The 21,632-nt window shown below is 34.7% G+C and overlaps 1 protein-coding gene across 3 annotated transcripts in view; it reads right to left on the minus strand.

The window, feature by feature from the left end:
- Positions 1 to 21,632, minus strand: part of EFR3B (EFR3 homolog B) — a 121,248-nt gene that overhangs the window by 34,826 nt on the left and 64,790 nt on the right. For 2 of the 3 annotated variants that reach the window (XM_023494587.2, XM_031951443.1), the window contains 4 exons: positions 20,781 to 20,857; positions 19,031 to 19,158; positions 13,859 to 14,009; positions 3,780 to 3,901 (listed from right to left, as the gene is read on the minus strand). In XM_023494587.2, coding sequence (XP_023350355.2) covers positions 3,780 to 3,901; positions 13,859 to 14,009; positions 19,031 to 19,158; positions 20,781 to 20,857 — 478 coding nt within the window. The remainder of the gene's footprint in view (positions 1 to 3,779; positions 3,902 to 13,858; positions 14,010 to 19,030; positions 19,159 to 20,780; positions 20,858 to 21,632) is intronic. The other variant, XM_031951444.1, reaches the window with a different exon arrangement.

The following is a 21,632-nucleotide window of genomic DNA, read 5'->3' on the forward strand; positions in this document are numbered from 1 at the left end:
GGATATAGTGATTTGCATGTTATCTTTCCCCATTAGGATGTACAAACCTTTAGGGCACGGACTACCTTTGCTTTTATATCCTTAGCACTTAGTACAGTGCCTGGAACATAGCAGACATTTAATATTTGTGAACTGACTGACTACAGCCTGCCCTCATCAGACAACAAACTAGAATATTCTGGGCATCCCATTTTTGTTAGAATTTTGATGATCCAGACAGTATCTAGAAGGACAAATCAGAATGTGGAAAGGCCTTGAGATCAGGTCATATAAAGATAGGCTAAAAGAAATAGGGATGTTTAGCTTGGAGAAAAGAATTTAATGGTATATAGATGGTGGAGAATAGGAAGGAAGGCAGCTCTGTGAAGCAGCTCCCTATATTAATGTAGCCAGAGACCTATTCCACAATTAATAGTCTTAGAGAGTTGTTTAAGGCACTGAAATATTAAGTGATTTGCCCAAAGTCATATACTATTTGTCAAGGGTAAGACTTGAATGCAAATTTTCCTGACTTCTGGACCAGCTCTTTATTCCTCCCTCTTGTCATATTGCCTCTCAATAATAATTATACTAATAAATAAAATAGAAATAGTATATCTGTGATAAAAGGATTTTCTAGGCCTTTAGTTACCTAAAGTAATCCTTAAATTTACTGCCATTTCTTAACTATTTTGGAGTAAGGTTAAGTAACGGATTTGTCAAAGGGTTAACTACTGGACAGTGAGAAAGCTCATCATCTCTTACACACTTATAGTGGGCTTTAGCAACAGTTATTGAAGAATCATGATATCTGGAATTTTGTGACTTGGTCTGGCTGAGAAAAAGGAAACTGGAATATGGATACAGCTGGCCTGAGCCTCTCTACATTCTTGTCCCATTCTTTCAGAGACAAGATGGAAACTACTTTGTGGACCTGGGAAATTTTCATTTGCTACTCTCTAAATCACTTTACAACCCACAGTCAGTAGTAGAAAAGCAAATAACAAGGGTAAAATTAAAAAGGTAGAAAGGTAAGTTTTCTCTACCCTTCAAACCTATAAAAATAGCTTCAGATGTAATCGCCATCAAATATTCTGATCCAGATAAGATGTCCATTTTATTTTGATATACTAACATAAAAAGGATAGACTCCATCAATAATACACAAATCTCTCCCTTCTCTTGTACTGGGCTCTCTGCATCACAGTTCATTCTTTTATTGTATATTCTCTTATTCTCTAATTTCTGCAAAGATCTATGTTTTCTCTGCTCAAAATAATTATAAATTGGGATCCTCTAAAACGTATCAATGGATTTTTGTATGTATATATGCATTTATACGTTTATGACCGTGTATTTCTTTGAATATATTTGTGTGGGCAGACATAAACATGTCTGCATTTCTATCTGTGTGTTTATAATAGAGATGTTTCTATGTGGTGAGTATCTCTGTGTGAAAGTACTTATATATTTTTAAAAGTGAATATGTATATATATATATATAATTTATATGTACCTATATAAATAGCTCCCATAAAACAGATTTTTTAAAAAAAATCTCACATTTACAGGAAGTTTTTCAAAGTATTTTCTTCAAAAATTTTGATAAGTAACATAGACATTATTATTTTGTAGATGAAGAAACTAAGCTAATGACATAAAGGGATGTCATTAGCTACTAGGTAGTGGAGGGGGAGGAGGAAGCCTCAGAACCAGGACATCTTGATTCCAAATCTCATGGTCTTTCCATTGTACCACCTGAGTGCAGTTCTGTAATTATTTGCCTATGATGGGGAGTAGGAGTGGTGTACCATGTGTAACTTAATGAGTGTTAATCCATGAATGTGCCTATACCCATATTTATAAATGGCTTTAAATGTTTGTGCTTAGCCTTTTTTCTTTTTCCTTAAGCCTTTTTTTTTATATATATATCATTCCTAAGAAGATGTCAAAGGAAAGGGAGAGGTCTGTGGTTTGCACAGTCTTTGGGGGATTTAGGTTAATGGAAATGACAGAAAAAATTCATTAGTTCTATATTATAGTGGGATATTAAAAACCAGGAGAATAGAGTATTTTTATGTCAAGTGGGAAAATAATGGCTCAGATGAGGAAACACAGGAAGTTGATTTAAGCAAGAAAAGGAAAATTGACATGGGTTCATAAGGACCTAAATCCTAGGGACATGATCATGTATATATAATAAAGAAAAAATATATATATAATAAAGGCAGGAATGTTGCAAGCTAAGGGAAAGATAATGATCTTGCCTCTTGGGACTTAATTTTATTCCCCCTACACTTTTACACACATACACTCACTTGTTTGTATGGTACAATGGCAGTTGTTTTGGAATGCAGAAACTGGAAGACTCTGGACCCTAAGAAGCCTTAGTAGTTTAGTGGCCTCTTTAGGGAATTCTTGTTAAGATTTGATATTGGAGATTAAACAGAGAGACATATAAGTGGTAAAACATATCTCCCAGGTTCCTATTTTGTGAAACTGTCTCACCAAGCCTACTTTCTACACATTATTTCTTTTTCGTATTTTTTTAAAAGTAAGTTTGTTTTCTATACTGGCTGAGTATTCTCAAAAAGAAATTAGCTGCTCTAAGAAAAATAAATACATAAATTAATTCTGAGGGTACCATCAGAAAATGGCCTAGTTCTATGTTCTAAAGAGGTTGGCACCTGGGACAAAAATTCCAGCTAGAGATTGAACATTTTCTAGCAAAGACTCTAAAAGGAACCATCAAGTCATTTTTTTGGGGAAAAAATTCATTTTAGGATATTTTCCCCTAAAAAGGATTTTTGCTAGTATGATGACTGTAAAGGATTGCTATTTTCTAAAAGAGCTGGAAAAAAATAACCTATGTGCTTTAAATTGAAAGAGTATGCCTGGGACCATTATGAGAAAGAACTAGCTAAGGAAGCTAGCTGAAGCTAGAAACTGAAAATACACAGAAGCACCAGAACCATAGACTCAGTGGAGCCATGCTTAGCAGCATCTACAGGACAAGCAAAGTAATATCCAAGTAGAGAGTAGATGTCATCTAGAAAAGGGGCAAGCACTGAGAAAGCAATGTAATGACATTACTGGAAGTCAAAAGCTCTGCAAAATCTGTTTCTTCTTTACAAATGTATACCTCAGCTCACGATTCATATTTCCTTCTCTCCCTCTCTCTGTCATATATATATTTATATATATATATATATTTAAAAAGTGTGTATATTATATATATATAATATACATATATATATATATAATATACATATATATATATATATGCAGACCATTTTCTGGACACTGTAGATTCATATATAGAGAGAGATAGATATAGATATAAAGAGACTCATATATATAGATATAGATATGTAGACTCATATATATACATATATATGTATATATATGAGTCTACAGTATCTATAGAAGATGATCTGCATAGTTGTGAGACAAATATGTCTCAGGTTTATGAGGAATTTCTTTTCTTACTATGCTACTTCATTAAATGCTTTTACTGTGAAATAGTTATATCTGCTGTCTAACTGATAAAGATAAATGCATTGCTAGGGGCTCATAAGCTTTGGTTTTGAATGGAGAGAGACTCAAAATACTTTGAACCTGGACTACTCTTGTCTTAGAGGAACCATTCTGTAAGGTATGTGTGGAGGTACCCCAAGTGCTACATATTTTTTTAAAATGGTAGGAGGATAATGAGAAATTCCTTAAAGATCTCTGTAGTCACTAGTCATGAGTAAAGCAGTGTTCTAACTTCCCAGCCTTCCTCCCCACCACCTACTCACTTGGTCTTGATCTCCAAGTCATCATGGCTGGAATGACACATTTCACTGAATCGTGACACAAAGAAATCATAGCTCCGATGATAGGAGGGAGTGTCCTCTTCTATGTTGGCAAACTTCACAAACTTCTCAGAGATAGGAGGTGAATATAAAGAAAAAGAGGAAGAGAAGTTAAGAAATTTGAACTAAACTCTCCCTTCCTTTTCAGGAGTCTCTTGATTCTATCTCTATCAAGAAGACTTCAAAAGAAAATAGTTAAGAGCTATTCTGGTTTTGTCTACAGATGGAGAAATTGAGTCTCAAGGAGATTTGCTCTTTTATTATATATTCTCTTGTTCATTAATTGCTTCATAGATATAGTTCTCTACTCCATCCCTTCACCTGACTATAAATGTCTTATGTGACTATAAATGCATCTTTTATGCCTACAGTACCTAACAGAGGGCTTGGCACAAGGAAAGCACATACCTATTGACTGATGAATGAGTATAAATGACATGTTAACAGATAGGTCTTCAAATCCTACTTGGCTTTCAAAGTCTAGCCTAGTCCCATGTGATCCAGGAAGCCTTCCTTGACTGCTGCAGCCAATACTAATCACTTTGCTTCCCAGGATCCTCTTACAAGACTCCATGGCAAGTTGCTAGGAACAGCTTTGTAGTTTTTCCTAACACACAGACACACACATAGAATACATACATATATACTATCTCTCTTACTGGATTAGAGACTCCTTAAGGACATAACTAGGTCTTGTACTTTTTTTCCCTAGCTCCTACATTGCTCCAAGTAGAGTGGATGTGTTTAGCCAATGCTAAATGGTCAAAGAATTAGAGATGTGAAATACTCAATTACTTGTACTGATGGAGGGTCAAAGTGATAAAGACTGTCCCAGCCACTGCATAATCCATGTGCACATTCAGCACCACGGTTATTAACGAGTTTGTAGAATTATTTTGTTTTCAGGACCCAACTATCTTACCTGGCACTCAAGACTTCTACCATCCTACACTAACCTACATTTATCAACTTAAACCACGCTACTCTTCTTCACATACTCTACTATACACTACCAACCTAATTGGTCCATTTTTTCCTTGGTGTGTATCCCATGCTTACATGAAGCTCATGAAATTCTCTATGTCTGGATTGCTTCTCCCTTTCCCCTTATCTCCAAAGTAAGAGAAAGAATACAGGAATCAAGGACCCAAGTTCAAACCCCATCTCAGACCTTGTGTGTGTGACCTTGGGGTAATCTCTTAGGCCATTATTCTACAACATGAAGAAAGGTACACTAGATGACCATGAAAACATTCCCAGATCTAGAATGGTGATCTTCTAATACACTCATGAAAATTCCATTTCTCTCTCTTGACTCAGCTTAAAAACTCCCACATCCAAGAAGCTGAGCACAGGTTGAGAAAAAGGGAAACATTTCCCAGCTGAAAGTCACCTTGTTTGTACCTCTCTTATGCAATTGGGATATTCCATTTTGTATTTCAATTCTCTTTCTAGCTCTTAATCAATCAACATGCATTTATCAAGTGCCCACTATAAAAAGCAAACAGATCCTGCCTTCTAACCAGGGGATAAGCTCTCTGAGGACAGGAGCCCTATCTTCTGTATCTACTCCTGCTCCCAAGGAACTAATGCTGGGCTTCTTACCATGATAAGTGTCTGGAGAATGAAACCCATACACATTCTTGAGAAGAGGAATGGGGGAGGGAACAAGTATTTATTAAGCATCTTATTATGTACCAGTACCTTTTACAAATATGATCTCATTTGATTCTAACAACAACCCTGAGAAATAGATGCTAATTAGCCTCACCTTGTAGTTGAGGAAAAGATAGAATTTAAGGAAATATAAAATTAGGAAATCGAGGCACAAAAAGATTGAATGTCTTGTCATGTATAAATACATGTATGTATGTATGTTTGTATGTATCTGAGGCCAAATTTCAACTAAAGTCTTCTTAGTTCTAGAATTTTTAATGATAGCAGCTCTTGTTCAGTCATTTCATTCTGGCCAGCTCTTTGTGACCCCACTTTGGGGCGTATTCTTAGCAAAAATACTAGAGAAGTTGGTCATTTCCTTCTCTAGCTTATTTTACAGATGAGCAAACTGAGACAGGCTAAGTGACTTGCCCAGTCATACAGCTAATAAGTATCTGAGCCACATTTGAATTCAGATTTTTCTGACTCCAGGGCTGGCACTCTATTCACTGCCCAACCTAGTTGCCATTCACTCTTTCTGACTCCCTCTGTTCAAATTATTCTTCTAACACCAACAACCTGCAAATATAAAACAAAACAAAACCTTCTTCTGATACCAATAAACCAACTTAGAGCAGGTTATTTATAGCCTTAGTTTTCTCGTTGGTAAAAGGAGGGGGTTGATCTGTGTGGAAACTGAATGCGGACCACATGGTATTTTCACTTTTTGTTGTCGTTTGTTTGCATTTTGTTTTCTTTCTCATTTTCCCCTTTTTGATCTGATTTTTCTTACAATTTTTCTACAATTAACCCTGTAGAAATATGTATAAAAGAACTGCACATGTTTAACATATATTAGATTACTTGCCATCTAGGGGAGGGGATAGGGAGAAGGAAGGGAAAAAATTTGGAATATAAGATTTTGCAAGAGTGAATGTTAAAAATTATCCATGCAGATGTTTTGAAAATAAAAAGCTTGAATAAAAAAAAAAGAAAAAAGGAGGCTTTTATTCCATCATTAATGCTATTTTTTTGGAGCCAACTTTTCAGCATTAACCTCTTTGTCGCCTCATACCTGTCACTGCTGATTCTTACTTTCTGCATGGCTTTCATTCAAGTAGTAAAAATGCCAGAAATCTATTCTAGAGTGAGCCAAGATGTCCAGAGTTTGAGAGCACAGGACTCTGAAGAGTGGAACATTCCAAAAGCCATCTAAGCTCTGAGAGTCGGCCCTTACAAAATTACCCTTTCAACACTATCTAAATGGAGGAGAGTGTTAAGTGTTAAGCTTGTTCAGGACTGCTACCATCTGACTTCCCCAGCCACAACTGAGAGGGACAAAGGAGAAGAAAAAAATATCTTTCAGCTTTCTGGAATCAGGGTGGCTTGTGAGTCTATCTGAAAATCTGATTCATTGTGTTACTCATTTGGGATCTTGAGGGAAAAACTGAGTTTTCTGCAGAGAAAGTGTGTCCTTTTTTGTTGGTTGGCTTGTTTGAGACTAAGTAAGCGGAGGCTGGGTATTCTCCTTAAGCAAGAAGTCAACTTATAATTGAAATTCCCATGTTCTGCCTGTTCACAGCAACTTTATTCACTTATATGCATTTTTTTCAACTCCAGTCAAAGAAGGCTATAATCCCTCTCCTGAGTGCACCTATTCTCTTCAATTTAATTACAACTATCCCTTCCACGTTGTGGGACTTAGAGGCATAGGGCCCCCATAATCTGGAAAATTTGAATAGAGGTTTTTTGGCCCTCTTTTTGTACCAGAAAAGTCTGAATTATGGATGGTATTAAAAGATAAAATATGTTGACATAATACAAGATTATATATAGATTTTATGCATTTCTGATTTCTTATGCGAACCCACAATATTTTGAAACCCTGATGGGGAAAGTCATGATGTGGAAGAGATAATTCTATTCAATTTAATAAACATTTGAATCTTCAACCCATTTATTAATCAACAAAATTTTATTAAGGCCTATTATGATTCATCAGGGACAAAAAAACAAGTCCTCAAGAAACTTCCATTTTACTGGAAGGAAGAAGAAAACAAGATATTCATAAGTAAATGTGAAGTATATACAAAGTAATTTTGCCAAGCAACTGATATCACAGTGAATAGAGGGCAGATCTAGAGGCAGATTTAATCTAGAGATTAAATGATTAAGTTAATTGATTTGCTCAGGGTCACAGAGGCACAAAAGCTTCAGGAGTAGACTATGAATCTAAGACTCTATCTTATGATTATAGAATCACTATTCTTTTCATTAAATCCAACAGGCAGAAGTGAAAAGAGAATTTCTTAAGATTGAAGGCTTAACCATTTGTTCCCAATTTCCCCTTCTGTTAAATGGGGATAATAATACCCACTTTTCCCATGAATCTTATAGAGTCATGGTCATTTTTAAATCTCAAAGTGTTATGTGAGGTAAATTGTTGGTATAGTTTTGCAAAACAGCAATTGATTATTTATGCTTATGTTTAGCTTCCCAGAAGATCTACTCCTCAGTCTCCTGCTGTAATTCAGAGCTCTTGGGAATTCTATCTATTTTTCATAGATGCTAGCCCTTTAAGACATATATATATATATGAAAGGCATAAAACCTAAAAGACAGAGATCATATAGTTTGGGCTTAGGATCATTCATCTCAACCCTTTTTTATAGGGCTATTTATATTGACTGCTTTGTTCCTGCCTTTTTTTTATTTATACCTTCAAACCTAAACTTTCTGCTTAGTTGCAATTCTTTTCTGCTCCTTTCTCCTCTCCATCTAGATGTAAAGCAGAATGGTTCATGAGAAAATTGTACTAGGTCCTGGAAGACATTTCTGACTCTGGTACTTACTAGCAGCCATGCAACATTAGACAGATTCCTTAAGAATTTCAATTTCCTCATCAACAAATGAGGGTATTGGAGTAGACGATTTCCTAAATTCTCTGCCAGAGTATAATATGATTTTAATTTTTTTTATATTTTTTTAACATTTTAACTTTTTTAAACGTTCTCTATATTCTATATATCTTTTTTTAACATTATCTATGTTTCCAAATATATTTATTCTTCCCTCTTTCAAAAAGCAATCTTTTATTTAAAAAAATAGAGAAAAAAATTCAGTGAAATTAACCAATAAATCAAAAAAACAGATATTATTTGCAATGTTCTACACTCATATTTATACAGAACCATATATACACCCATATCTATATTGAAGCAAGCAGAGGTGCTATATTATGAGTCCTTTTCTATACCCAAAGAAATGATGTTCTTGACATCAGTCTAGGCAAAAAGTCTCATTCCTGGCCTCTCTCTTGGACTGCTATGGCCTGCTATTACCTAACACAATCTTAGAATCGTCAATATTCCCCTTCTATACATTCTGTCCACTTCATTCATACATCAGACTACTATGCTACATTGGTGAGTTTTTTAAAACCATCCCCTTCCCCCATTTTTAAAACCTTTATTATAAAGGCTTTCTCTTGGGTAGATGAAGGAGGAAGAATACTTAGGATAATATAGGTGATGTCTTTCAACACCTCTAAGAGAATAACAGTGATCTCATTGGGATCTAGAGTCAAATCCCTATTCTTCTACTGACTAGCCTAATCTTGCCTAGCATCATTTGCATGTGAAATAAAGAATTATAATAACTATCGACTTTGTAGGCTGCTTATAAGGATTAAATGATGCAATGTATATAAAATGCTTAGTAAATCTCAAAGTGTTTTATAAATGTCAGCCACTGATATTAGTGATGCTCAAATAAGACAATGTACACAAAATCCTTTAACTTTAAAACTGTATGTATCCCTAGCTACTGTATATAAATGTCAAAATATTTATGCACAAGTAGCTCCAAGGAAAAGAAAAAATAGGGAGAAAAGGGTTTCACTGACAGTTTAAAAAATATAGAAAAATTCCTTCTGCTGGTTAAGGGAAAGTAAAATATGGAATGCTACTGTTCCCAAGTAGAATCTTTGTGTTTTCTCCATAGAAATAATCTAGAAAGGTCATCATGATGGAAGTTGGAAAGAGAGATATGGAAATGTTGTAGGGGCTTTTCTTCTTTCCTGGCAATACCTTCTTTGTGGTAATCAAATAAAGGAGAAACTAAAAGAGCAGGATTGAGGCTAGAAAAACTGCTAAGGCTAATTTAATGCTAAGCCATTGCAAAGCTAGTAAAGGTCAGCACAAATTGCTTGGGGGAAAGGGGTGTTAGGAAGATTTTTTTTTAATTTTTAAAGTTTTTATTTTCAAAACATGCATAGTTTTTAACATTCACCCTTGCAAAACTTTGTGTTCCAAATTTTTTTTCTCCCTTCCTTCCCCCTATCTCCTCCCCTAGACAGCAAGTAATCCAATATATGTTAAACATGTGCCATTCTTCTATACACATTTGTTAGGAAGATTTTTATTTATTTATTTATTTATTTTATTTAATAGCCTTTTATTTACAGGATATATGCATGGGTAACTTTACAGCATTAACAATTGCCAAACCTCTTGTTCCAGTTTTTCACCTCTTACCTCCCCACCCCCTCCCCTAGATGGCAGGATGACCAGTAGATGTTAAATACATTAAAATATAAATTAGATACACAATAAGTATACATGACCAAAACGTTATTTTGCTGTACAAAAAGAATCAGACTCTGAAATATTGTACAATTAGCTTGTGAAGGAAATCAAAAATGCATGTGTGCATAAATATAGGGATTGGGAATTCAATGTAATGGTTTTTAGTCATCTCCCAGAGTTCTTTTTCTGGGGCATCTGGTTCAGTTCATTACTGCTCCATTGGAAATGATTTGGTTGATCTCGTTGCTGAAGATGGCCTGGTCCATCAGAACTGGTCATCATATAGTATTGTTGTTGAAGTATATAATGATCGTTAGGAAGATTTTTAATACAAAGCTAACCAAAGGAATGAAAGTAAGGCTTCCTTTTTTTTTTTTTTTTAAGAGAAATTAGTTAATTACTAAAAATGCTGAAAAATTAATATAAGTATGCCATATCCTTTATCTCTTGGTCTTCTGAGTTTATTTCTTTTAAAAATCTTCCCTAAACATAATCATTAAATAAAATATTTGCTTAAGATTTTAAAAAAATATAAATATTTTAATCAAGAGCATATCACATATTAAAATGTTTAAAATGAAGCAAATTTTTTTGGTTATACATGTACATTCATTTTTTATGTATTGCCATATGAATCATATTGAGAGAGAAAAATCAAAATGAAAGGGAAAAACCTTAAGAAAAAAAAAAGAAAAAAATGAACATGGCATCTGCTGATTTATATTAAAGTAAATCTTAAGCAAGAGTATGAGGCTGCTAGGTGGTACAGTAGATAGAGTGGTACAGTAGGTAGAGTAGAGAGAGTCAGTAAGATGCCTTCCTTTTTGAACTCCTGTGTTCAAATCTCAACTCACTTATTATCTCTGTGACCCTGGGCAAGTCATTGAAGCTTGTTTCCCTCAGTTCTTGATCTATAAAATGAACTGGAGAAGAAAATGCAAATTACTCCAGTATCTCTGCCAAGAATATCCCAAATGGGGTCATAGAGAGTCAGACATAACTGAACAACAACATCGTGTACCAAGCTCAGTACTAAGCACTTTATAAATATCTTATTTGATATTTGATATAAATTATCTCATTTTATTCTTGAAACAGCCTTGTGGAATAAGGCATTATTGTGTTTTCCATTTTATAATTAAGGAAACTCAGGCAAACAGAGCTTAAGTGACAAAGCTAGTGAGTGTCCACAGTCATATTTGACTTCATTCCCAGAATTTTATTTACCTACTGTGCTACCTAGTTACTTCCTGACTTCTTGCCCAGAATTCTAGCTACATAATATGACTGGAGGGCTGCAACAACTTAAGAGCAGTGGGCCACAGATTAGAGATCCCTAAACTAGATGGTTTTTATAGTCCTTTACACCTTTCTAAATACTAATTATTGATATGTTCATTTACAATCAAAGAAATCCCCCAACCCACTCACCCTCAACTCTGGGAGCTCTTTATATCAAAGAAATCACAGAGGCTTAGCCCCCTACCTCTATTAGGAGCAGGGATTGCTTCATTTTTGATTTGGTATTCTTAGTAGCTAGCCCAGTGCCTGATATGTAGTCAGTGCTTAATAAATACTTGTTGAATAATATTTTAATCTTTTTTTTGTTTGCTTTTTTTCTTTCTCTTTTTGATCTGGTTTTTCATGTGCAGCATGATAAACGTGGAAATATGTTTAGAAAAATAACACATGTTTAATCTATATTGGATTATTTGCTGTCTAGAGGAGTGGGTTGGAGAAATTTGGAATACAAGGTTTTGCAAGGGTGAAATGTTGAAAACTATCTTTGCATGTATTTTGAAAATAAAAAAACTATCATTAAAAATACTTGTTGAATGATTATTATTGGTGATTATTTTATGTAAGAGAATGGTCATTAGATAGACTAAGGTCATAAGACCTTGCCTACAGGTTTGTAAATATGTGTGCATGTGCGGATCAGCCTTACCAACATTTGGTGGTCAATTTATTGATCACTTAACCTTTCTCCTATTCCCTTTCTCAAAGATTAGCTCCCTCAATTCTTACTTATTTATTCAATCTATTACTAACCCAAACATTGATGGAATGAAGTAAATTAATTACTTGTCCCAGGCAAAATAAAAGTTTGGTTGATGGAAAGAGTACTTGATTTGCAGTCCACTTTGACTTTAACTCAAATCTTCTCTCTGCTCCTTATTGCCTCTCTGATCTTGGACAAATACTTCAACCTTTTTGGACTTTCAGTTTCTTCATCTGTAGGGGTTAGATTAGATAACATCCGTGGACCCTTTTGGGTCTAAATTTTATGATCTATTTACAGATGAAGCATGTATTAACTCAGAAAAACTTAACCAGAAATCTAAGCCTTTTATATTTGTTGTTGCTGTTCAGTTGTTTTTCAGTCATGTTTAACTCTTCATGACCCCATTTGGAGGTTTTGTTGTCAAAGATATTGGAATGGTTGTCATTTCCTTCTCCAGTTCATTTTACAGATGAGGAAACTCGGCAAACAGGGTAAAGCGACTTGTCCAGGGTCATCTAACTAGCAAAGGTCTGAGACCAGATTTGAATTCAGGAAGATGAATCTTCCTGACTCTAGGCCTGGTGTTCTATCCACTGTGCATCTCTTTAAGTACAAATAGGTGTCACAAAGTTAGAAAATCTGCTCAAATATTCATAGGAACTATTTGTGTCCAACCTGTGCAAAGCAATCTAAGCTTGTATTGCTCAGATCAGCCACAGCTGGCCACATTTACTTGACTCTGACATAGAGATGTCATTTTGGTTCTCTTCAAGAATGAACTTAATTGTTTCTTTTCAGAGTCCTCCAGTTTTTATGGTTAAAATTACAAAATGACTCTGGAATCATTTTTTTCCTGATTGTTTTAATATTAGAGATGGTATATATACATTTTAAATAAACACAATATATATTCTACTTGAAAAAAAAAAGAATGAACTTAATTGATTTATTTGGTACATAATTGAAACTTATATGATTGTTCCCTTTCTCTCCCATACCCATTTTGTTGAGATGAATATATATAATTTGATCATCATGCCCTTGTAAGGCAAAAACAAAAACATAGAAATGGTAATAATAGAAACTGAGTGAGAGAATCTTAAAACAAAGCTAATCTAGCCCCAATCTTTCTCCCCTACCTACATCATTAAAGATGAGTAGACAGAAGTGAAGTGACTTGTGTAGCTTGTTAGCAACAGAGTTTGAACTAAATTCTAGTTCTTATAACCTTAAAATAGATTTTTTTTCGCCTATATTGTCTTAGTACAGATATTTCATGGACAAATATCCCATGGACATTCATCTATTTAACTTCAAAAAGGATGGGTCAGTCATCACTATCCAATTTATTATGGATATGGCAAACAAGAGTTCCTTTAAGTCTCAACTAAAAGCCCACCTTCTACAGGAAGCCTTTCCTAACCTTTCTTAATTCCAGTGCTTTCCCTTTGTTAATCACTAACTCTTTATTCCACAGGTAGCTTGCTTCTTTATATTATCTCCCTAATCAAATTGTAAGCAGAAATTTTCATCTTTTTTTTTTAATTCCCAGCATTTAGCACAATACCTGGCACATAGCAGACACTTGATAAATGCTGATTTATTGATTTAGGGTCAGGAAATGGAGAACTGAACTTGGTGATGAGAAAAAAAATTTTTTTTTAAGAAATCGAGCAAGTGTCTTGCTCCTTACCTTCCATGGTGGCTGGAACACCCAAACAAGCTTTATGCCTTGCCCCACTCTCCCATTCCCACCTCCTTCAGATTTTGCTTACTGAATTTGTGCCTAGGATCTGCAGATTGGGCTTCTCAGACTCCAAAAGCTTGGCCACCATCTTGAGGAAGCTTTCTACAAAAAGGTTGATGCTCTGACAATGGCAGGCCATAAGCAGCTGGTCCAGAGCCTCCATTGCGATGCACACATAGCTGGAGAAAAGAAGTATCAAGGACATTACTGCACTCTAGATGCTCTTTTCAATGCCTTCATTGCCCCAATAGATTTTGTCCTGGTCTTGGAAGCATGAAGTAGTTCCTAAGCAACAGTAGGTTCACATATGTCTTCCTATTCCAACTCCAGTAGATGAGACATACTACTTGATAGAGATACAGAGGATTACAGGAATCAGAAACATTAACTCTAAATGTCTTCCAAAATCATTCAAGATCATTTCAAAGAATTTTAAAATCATGGTATTATTGAAGAATGTTTACATTGTTTTGATTATGGAGGCATCTGAGTAATTCCTAACATTTACATGCCAAACAAAGAAATTCTAAGTTAAAATTTAAAGAAATGGAAGAATCATACAACTTAGTTTCTTCCTGTCACAACAAACTTGAGGGCCAAGATGGTATCAGGATTTCTACAACCCATTCCCTTGCCTAGGATTCAAGAAATGTGAAATATAAAGACCCTGACCCACAGGAAAGTAGTAATTATGATGATGATAGCATTTCTATAGCACTTTAAAGTTTGCAAAATACTTTACTAATATTCAACTGATCCAGCTGTAGAAAAATAAGAACCATTCTCCAATTGATAAATGGTCAAATAATATGAACAAGCACTTTTCAGAAGAAATCAATGTTATCAATAGCCATATCAAAAAATGCTTTAAACTGCTAATACTTAGAGAAACTTCATTGAAACAACTCTGAGATACTACCTCACATCCATTAAATTGGTTAACATGAGAGAAAAGAAAAGTGACAAATGCTGGAGATGTGGAAAAACAGTTACTATTGTAGGTAGAGTGGGGAACTGGTCTAACTATTTTAGAGAACAATTTGGAACTGTGCCTGAGGGGCTATAAAATTGTGCATATAACTTGGATCAGCAATATTTCTACTAGGTATGTACATCAAAGAGATTTTTTTTAAAAAGAAAATTACCCATTATACACAAAAATATTTATAGTAGATTTTTTTGTGTGTGATGGCAAAGAATTGAAAATGAAGGGGATTCACATCAATTGGGGAATAGCTAAATCAGTTGTAATATATGATTATAACAGAATACTACTGCTCTATAAAAAATGATGAACAGGATGATTTCAGAAAAACAATGAAAGATTTACATGAGCTGATGTAAAGTGAAGTGAGCAGAATATTGTACACAACAACAGCAATCCTGTAATGATCATCAACTGTGAAAAACTTAGCTCCTCTATCAATATAATGATTCAAGACAATTCCAAAAGATTCATGATGAAAAATACTATCCACTTCCAGACAAAAAACTGATGAACTCTGAATGTAAACTGAAGCATATATTTTTCCTTCTTTATTTTTTTGTGTTTTTTTTCATAGCATAACTAAGATGAAAATGTTTTACATGACTTCATTTGTAAAACAAATATTGTATTTCTTGCCTTCTCAATGGATGGGGGAAGAGTGGATGAAGAAAGGAAATCTGAAATGGAAGATTTTCTGGAAAAATAAATATATGAATACATGAGATCACAAAGGAAATAAGTTATATTGTAATATGTTTATCAAAATATTCTTTTAAAATATATATTTATGAACTCCTGGTAATGCACTACTTGATTAGAAGTCCCTATAATGCAACAAAATATTCATAGTAGCAATTTTTTTGAATAATATTTTGCTTTTCTCCCACAATTACCTATAGAAACCAATTTTATTATTTTTAAAAAACTTCCAAATTCTTTTCTTCTCTCTCCTTCCTCCCTAAGACCGTAAGCAAATTAACTTAGGTTATACTTGTACAATCATACAAAACATATTTCCATATTAGTCATATTGCAAAAGAAAACACAGACCCCCCCCTCAAAAAAATAAAGTGAAAAATAGTATGCTATTAGAGTAAATAGATTCTATCAATTATTTCTTGGGAGATGGAAAGCATTTTTCACCATGAGTCCTTTGGAATTGTCTTGGATCATTGTATTGCTGAGAATAGCTAAGTCATTCACAGCTGATCATCTTACAATATAACTCTTACTGTGTACAATGATCTCCTGGTTCTGCTCACTTCACTTTGCTTCAATTCATAAATCTTTCTGGGTTTTTCAGAAATTATCCTGCTCGTCTTTTCTTGTAGCATAACAATATTTCATACATCATATACTATCATTTATGCAGCCATGCCCCACTTGATAGGTATTCCTCAAGAACTGCAGAGTAACACTTCTTTGTGTCTGCAAAGAAGTAAAAGCAAAGGAGATACCTATAAAACTGAGTTTGGTTAAACAAGTTATGGTACTTGAACATAATGGAATATTACTATGCTATTAGAAATGACAAATATGAATACAGAGAATCATGCAACCATGAACTAGTATAAAGTGAAATAAGCAGAATCAAGCAAATGATATACATAATAACTATAATAATATAAGTGGGAATCACAGTCATAAAATAATCAAAAGTAAATGTTGGAAATGAGGTCAATTCCAACTTGCAATGGAGAGAGCAATCTGCATCCAGAAAAAAGACTATGGGAACTGAATGTGCTGGTGCAAAGTGAAGTGAGCAGAATATTGTACACAATAACAGCAATCCTATAATGATAATCAATTGTGAAAGCCTTAGCTACTCTGATCAATATAATGATTTAAGACAATTCCAAAAGATTCATGATCACATAATATTTTCACCTTTTTTGCTGCTGTTTCCTTGCTTATTTTTTTTCCTTTTTAATCTGATTTTTCTTGTGCAGCATAATAATGTGAAAATATGTTTAGAAGAATTATATATGTTTAACTTGTATTGGATTACTTGCTGTTTAGGAGAACGTAGAGAGGGGGAGGAAAGGAGAAAAATGGAACACAAGATTTGTGAATGTTGAAAACTATCTTTGAATGTATTTTGAAAAAGAGAAAACTATTATTTTAAAAAAGTAAATGATGTAGATCATAAAGAATAATAATAGCCTTCAAGGACAACTCTACTCCATTCTTTTGCAGAGATGGGGTGGTACATGAGAGTGGCACATTTTGTATATATTTTCATATTTTTTCTTATGAACTAATCAATTTTTCCCTCTAAAATATTATTTGTTACATGGAAAGAAGGGTAAAGAGTACTAGAAGAAATTTTTGTCACACACACAAAAACACATACACCCCCTTACAAATAGCAGTAAAAAAGGAAAAAGGAAGGAAGGAAGGAAGAAGGAAAAAAGAGAAGAAGGAGAAGAAGGAAAAACAAGAAGAACAACAAGAAGGCATGCAATGGCATTGGTTCAAAATTCCCTGGCTAAGTTTCTTTTTTTCTTTTTTAAGAGATCTGAGCTATCTGAATCATCCCCCAGAGTCCTTATAAATTTCAAGAAGGCAAGAAAAATTATTGTTAATTAAATGTTGAATGTGTACACTAGCTAGCATGCTGTCACTTTTCTTTATGTGTTCTAAGTACACTTTACAACACATTAGGGTCTCTCATATAATCAATACATATCTACATTTATGCCTATTTTATTAGACTGGGAGTACAAATGTACTCTTTTAAATGATAATTGGGGTTTATAGTTGCGGTATCTTTGCATTTATGTTCATTCTATTCATGATTTATTTGATGCAAAAGCCTTAGTCATGAATGCAACCTCCAATTATAATAATGTTCCTGTGGAGAAATAAGGTTTGATTTATATTTTACTTTCTAGGAACCCACATTGGAACAAGATGGGAATTACTTGTGCAGGCCCCAGAATATAAGGTGGGGGAAAGAGAGGCGAGATAGGCACCAAGATCTGGGAACAGGTGTAGGGTCAGAAATTCAGAGAGAAAGAATAGGCAGAATATAGAAAAAAAGAAGACTGATTTTCATTTCAGGAACTGCTCCCCATTCATGAAACAACCATTACATTGATAACTCACTTAAAGAGGGGCATCTCCCCTAAGAACTGCAACTTCAAGTATACCCGTCTCTTCCTATACCCCAATTCTCAGTTTTACCAATCTTGTCAAGCTAGTTCAGCTTCAATCTTACTTCTTTTTATCTTTTCAATTTCCTCCATCTATCAGCAATGTTGATTGGGATATATAGTCACTCCTTTATGTGCAACCTTGAGCCCCTTGTGTTATAACAAGGCAGTAACAGCAATCAACAGGTTTTTAAAATTAAATTTTATTTTTTTTTCAATTTAAAATCACTTTGTCCATGCTTCTTGCTAAGATAAAGACAAATTGACTGAACTTCCAAGACAGTTAGTTAAAGATGAAACAGGTTTGAAGGAGACAATAGCAAATGTGGGTCTGAATGGGCCACAGGTACTTTCAATGAGAGCTACATACATGGGAAAGGAAGAATACTAAAAGATGCAATCAACAGATAACCAATTTATCTTTACACTTAAAATCTGGTGATGGAAACAAACCCAAACCCATATTTCACTTAAGAGATAGCTAACAAGCCACTTAAATCCCAGTTCAGGCCTTTCTGGTATCACATCAATGAATAATTGATAAGTATTTGTTAATTTTAAAATTTTTCTTCCTTTTTTTAGTATTTTCCCTAGTAACACTCAAAATAATTTTTTTTACATTTGTTTTTAAATTTTTTTGAATTCTAGGTTTTCTCCCTTATCCCCATATTTAAAAAAACCACACGTGAAGTTATGTACATTTCCATAAAAGTCAAGTTGTGAAGGAAAACATAGATCTCTCACCCTAATGAAAATAACCCCCCCCCAAGGAAAATTAAGTTTAAAAAAAGAGAGAAAGATGAAGAGAATGCTTCATTCTGTAGACACAATCAGTTCCTTCTCTGGGTATGGATAGCATTTTTCATAAGTCCTTCAGAGCAGTCATGGATGATTATATTACTGAGAATAGCAAAGTCATTTACAGCTGGTCATTCCAGAACATTGCTATTACTTTGTATTACAATATCTGGATTTTCATAATATCCTCAAATTGTGGTTCCAACTATACTCCATCAACTATTAAGAAATCAGTGCCCCACCTCCTCTCACTGCTTACCCATATCGATGGCGACCCACATCACGGATCAGCCTTTCAGAGAGGTAAGCACCAATCCTGTCCAGCTTCTCTGGAGCTGAGAGAGCATAGAAGGTCAGCTTCTCCATGTTAGTTTTCACGAGGCCATCCTGTAAATTCAGACAGTACATGATCATACCTCCCATGTCTACAATTAGAAAGGTTTTTAAATCAAAATAGAAATAATAAGGACCTAGATTCATGGAGCATATCATTCACTGGATGACAGAACATCTTACCACCTAGCAATGACCTACAAAATTGGGTCTGCACTGAAGGAGTATAAAGAGAATGTCATAATTCTCGGAGTCAACACTGAAATGCATAACAATGAAACTAGAAGCTCTAACCCCCTACCCATTCTTACAACAGGAACTTTTATTTTCTGTTTCTGAATATATACATATATTACTTATCCATCCACCTATCCATTTATACATAATTTCATGATCAAAGTTGTAGGTCTAGAAGCAGATGAAAGATGGACTATGAAGGGTACTAAATATCTAATAGAAGACAGTTTTAAAGCAAAGGCGGGCAGAATTTATCTCCTATCCCTACCCCTTTACCCACAAAAAGCTGGATTTAGTTCCTTTGCCTATCATACAATTCTTGGCTTTCTTTCAATTCTTTCAGTTAGGAAGCCTCTTGCTTGAATGGTAGATTTTAAAAACAGTGCTGGATTTGGAACTGGGAAATACTCAGGTTCAAATCCTATCTCTAACATTTATTATGTCTGGGACCTAAGATAACATACAATGTATTTAAATGCTTATTATGTATCAGGCATCAGGCTAACTTAAGCTCTCAGAGTCTGTTTCCTCATCTGTAAAATAGAGATTAAAAATACCTGTAGGATTGACCTTGTATGGTTGTTGTGAGATTCAAATGGGATAATATAAAGTATTCTACAAATATCATTCATTATTGTTATTGGTTCTCTAATGTTATTACTATGTAGTTAGCAAAGAAACTATTTCCCTCCTTCCAAACAAAGAAAAACAAGGAAAGTAGTAGAGACAGGGGATTCCACTACTCAAAAATGAGAATAACTCAATGTGATAAAGTTCACAAAAACAGCCCTACTCCTTACAGGCCAGTGATTTGTCTGGAGCCCTAAGGAGACATGCTGGCAAAAATAGAGATCTCCACCAAGGAGTTGTCCCAGACTCAGGCTTGTTCTATTATTCCAGAAGGATGAGGGGAGCTATCATAGTAGTATGTAACAATGCCAGATGTGAGCATTATTGAGAAACTAGTAACACAGATCAGAGGGACAGATGTTTTTCACTTGGCCCCAGAAAGCAGAACTAGGAAATTAGAATTTGGAAGCAGATTTTGCCTTAATAAATGGAAAATCTAGCAATGACATCAGTTCAAATGTTCTACCTATCATGGAAGGCCGATAATCTGAGATAGATTACAACTTTTCAGGGATATTGGAGAGGTAGATTCATGTAGGAAGACAAGACTAGATGAATTACGGAAATCACAGAAATTTTAGTCTTTGAAGGGATTTAAGTTGCTATTTAGCCCAACCCATTCCTAAATGGAATTCTCATTATAATATGTTGACATGGAGTCATCATCCTTTGGTTCAAGACCTCTGATTTGAGGGAATCCCCTTCCTCTGCCTTGGGCAGCCCACATGACTTCTGGACAACATGACTTCTGAGATCCTTTCTAGCTTTGAGATTCTATGCTTCTCTGATAAGAGGGGAAGACAACCTACCTCTGGGTCCTCAGGGAAGATGTTGTCAACCAATCTCTTGTATCGGGGACGAAGGGCACCACAGCAGCCACAGACACCTGGAATGAGAACAAAAGAACCTTTAAGAAATGCTTTCCAGATACACCAAGTAGGAGAACAGAGAAGTACATGATTAAAATCGATGCTTTCTCACATAGCTTTTCATATAATTTACCCTGGACCAAGTATTTCCTGAATTTTGCACGATGTCAAGCTATTTCTTATTCTGGCATTCACTTCCCCTTTTTATAAGACAAGAAAAAATACCTGCAACAAGGTGAGATGAACAGAATCTCCAGGCAACCTAGGCCTCTAAGCAGAGTTCTAATGTGGCTGGGATCCTACAAGTGAGATCTTTCTCAAACACCACCTGAAAATATCGTACCAAAACATGCCCCAGTTCTGGGAGAGGGTTTTAAGACAAACTATTCCATCCTCTCAGTTCTCAATGAATCTGTGGTCTCAATGAGTTTAGAAGTTCCCTTCAAGGAAAAAGACAGCAACCTAGATTCTTTGCCCATTCTCTATGAATCTGTCTAAATCCTTCCATAGTTTCAGCATATCATATGGTACAGGCTTTCTTCACTTTCTTTTGACATTTGACCATCTACACAGAAAAAAACTGAGTGGATGAAGAAAAAAAAATCCTACAAAATTTTTATTTCTCTTAGACAATAAGGGTTTACGTTGGAAGGCTGCCCAACTACTTGCTTCTTTAAGACATTAATTCACCATTTCTTCATATTCTTTTTTGCCTTAACTTTTCCTCTCTTCTCTCCCACAACAGCTTCCTCCCTTTTCAAACTACATTTATTAGACCATTCTCATTAAGAA

Source organism: Sarcophilus harrisii, chromosome 2 (genome assembly GCF_902635505.1).
Source record: "Sarcophilus harrisii chromosome 2, mSarHar1.11, whole genome shotgun sequence".
In the NCBI taxonomy this organism is placed as follows: Eukaryota; Metazoa; Chordata; class Mammalia; order Dasyuromorphia; family Dasyuridae; genus Sarcophilus; species Sarcophilus harrisii.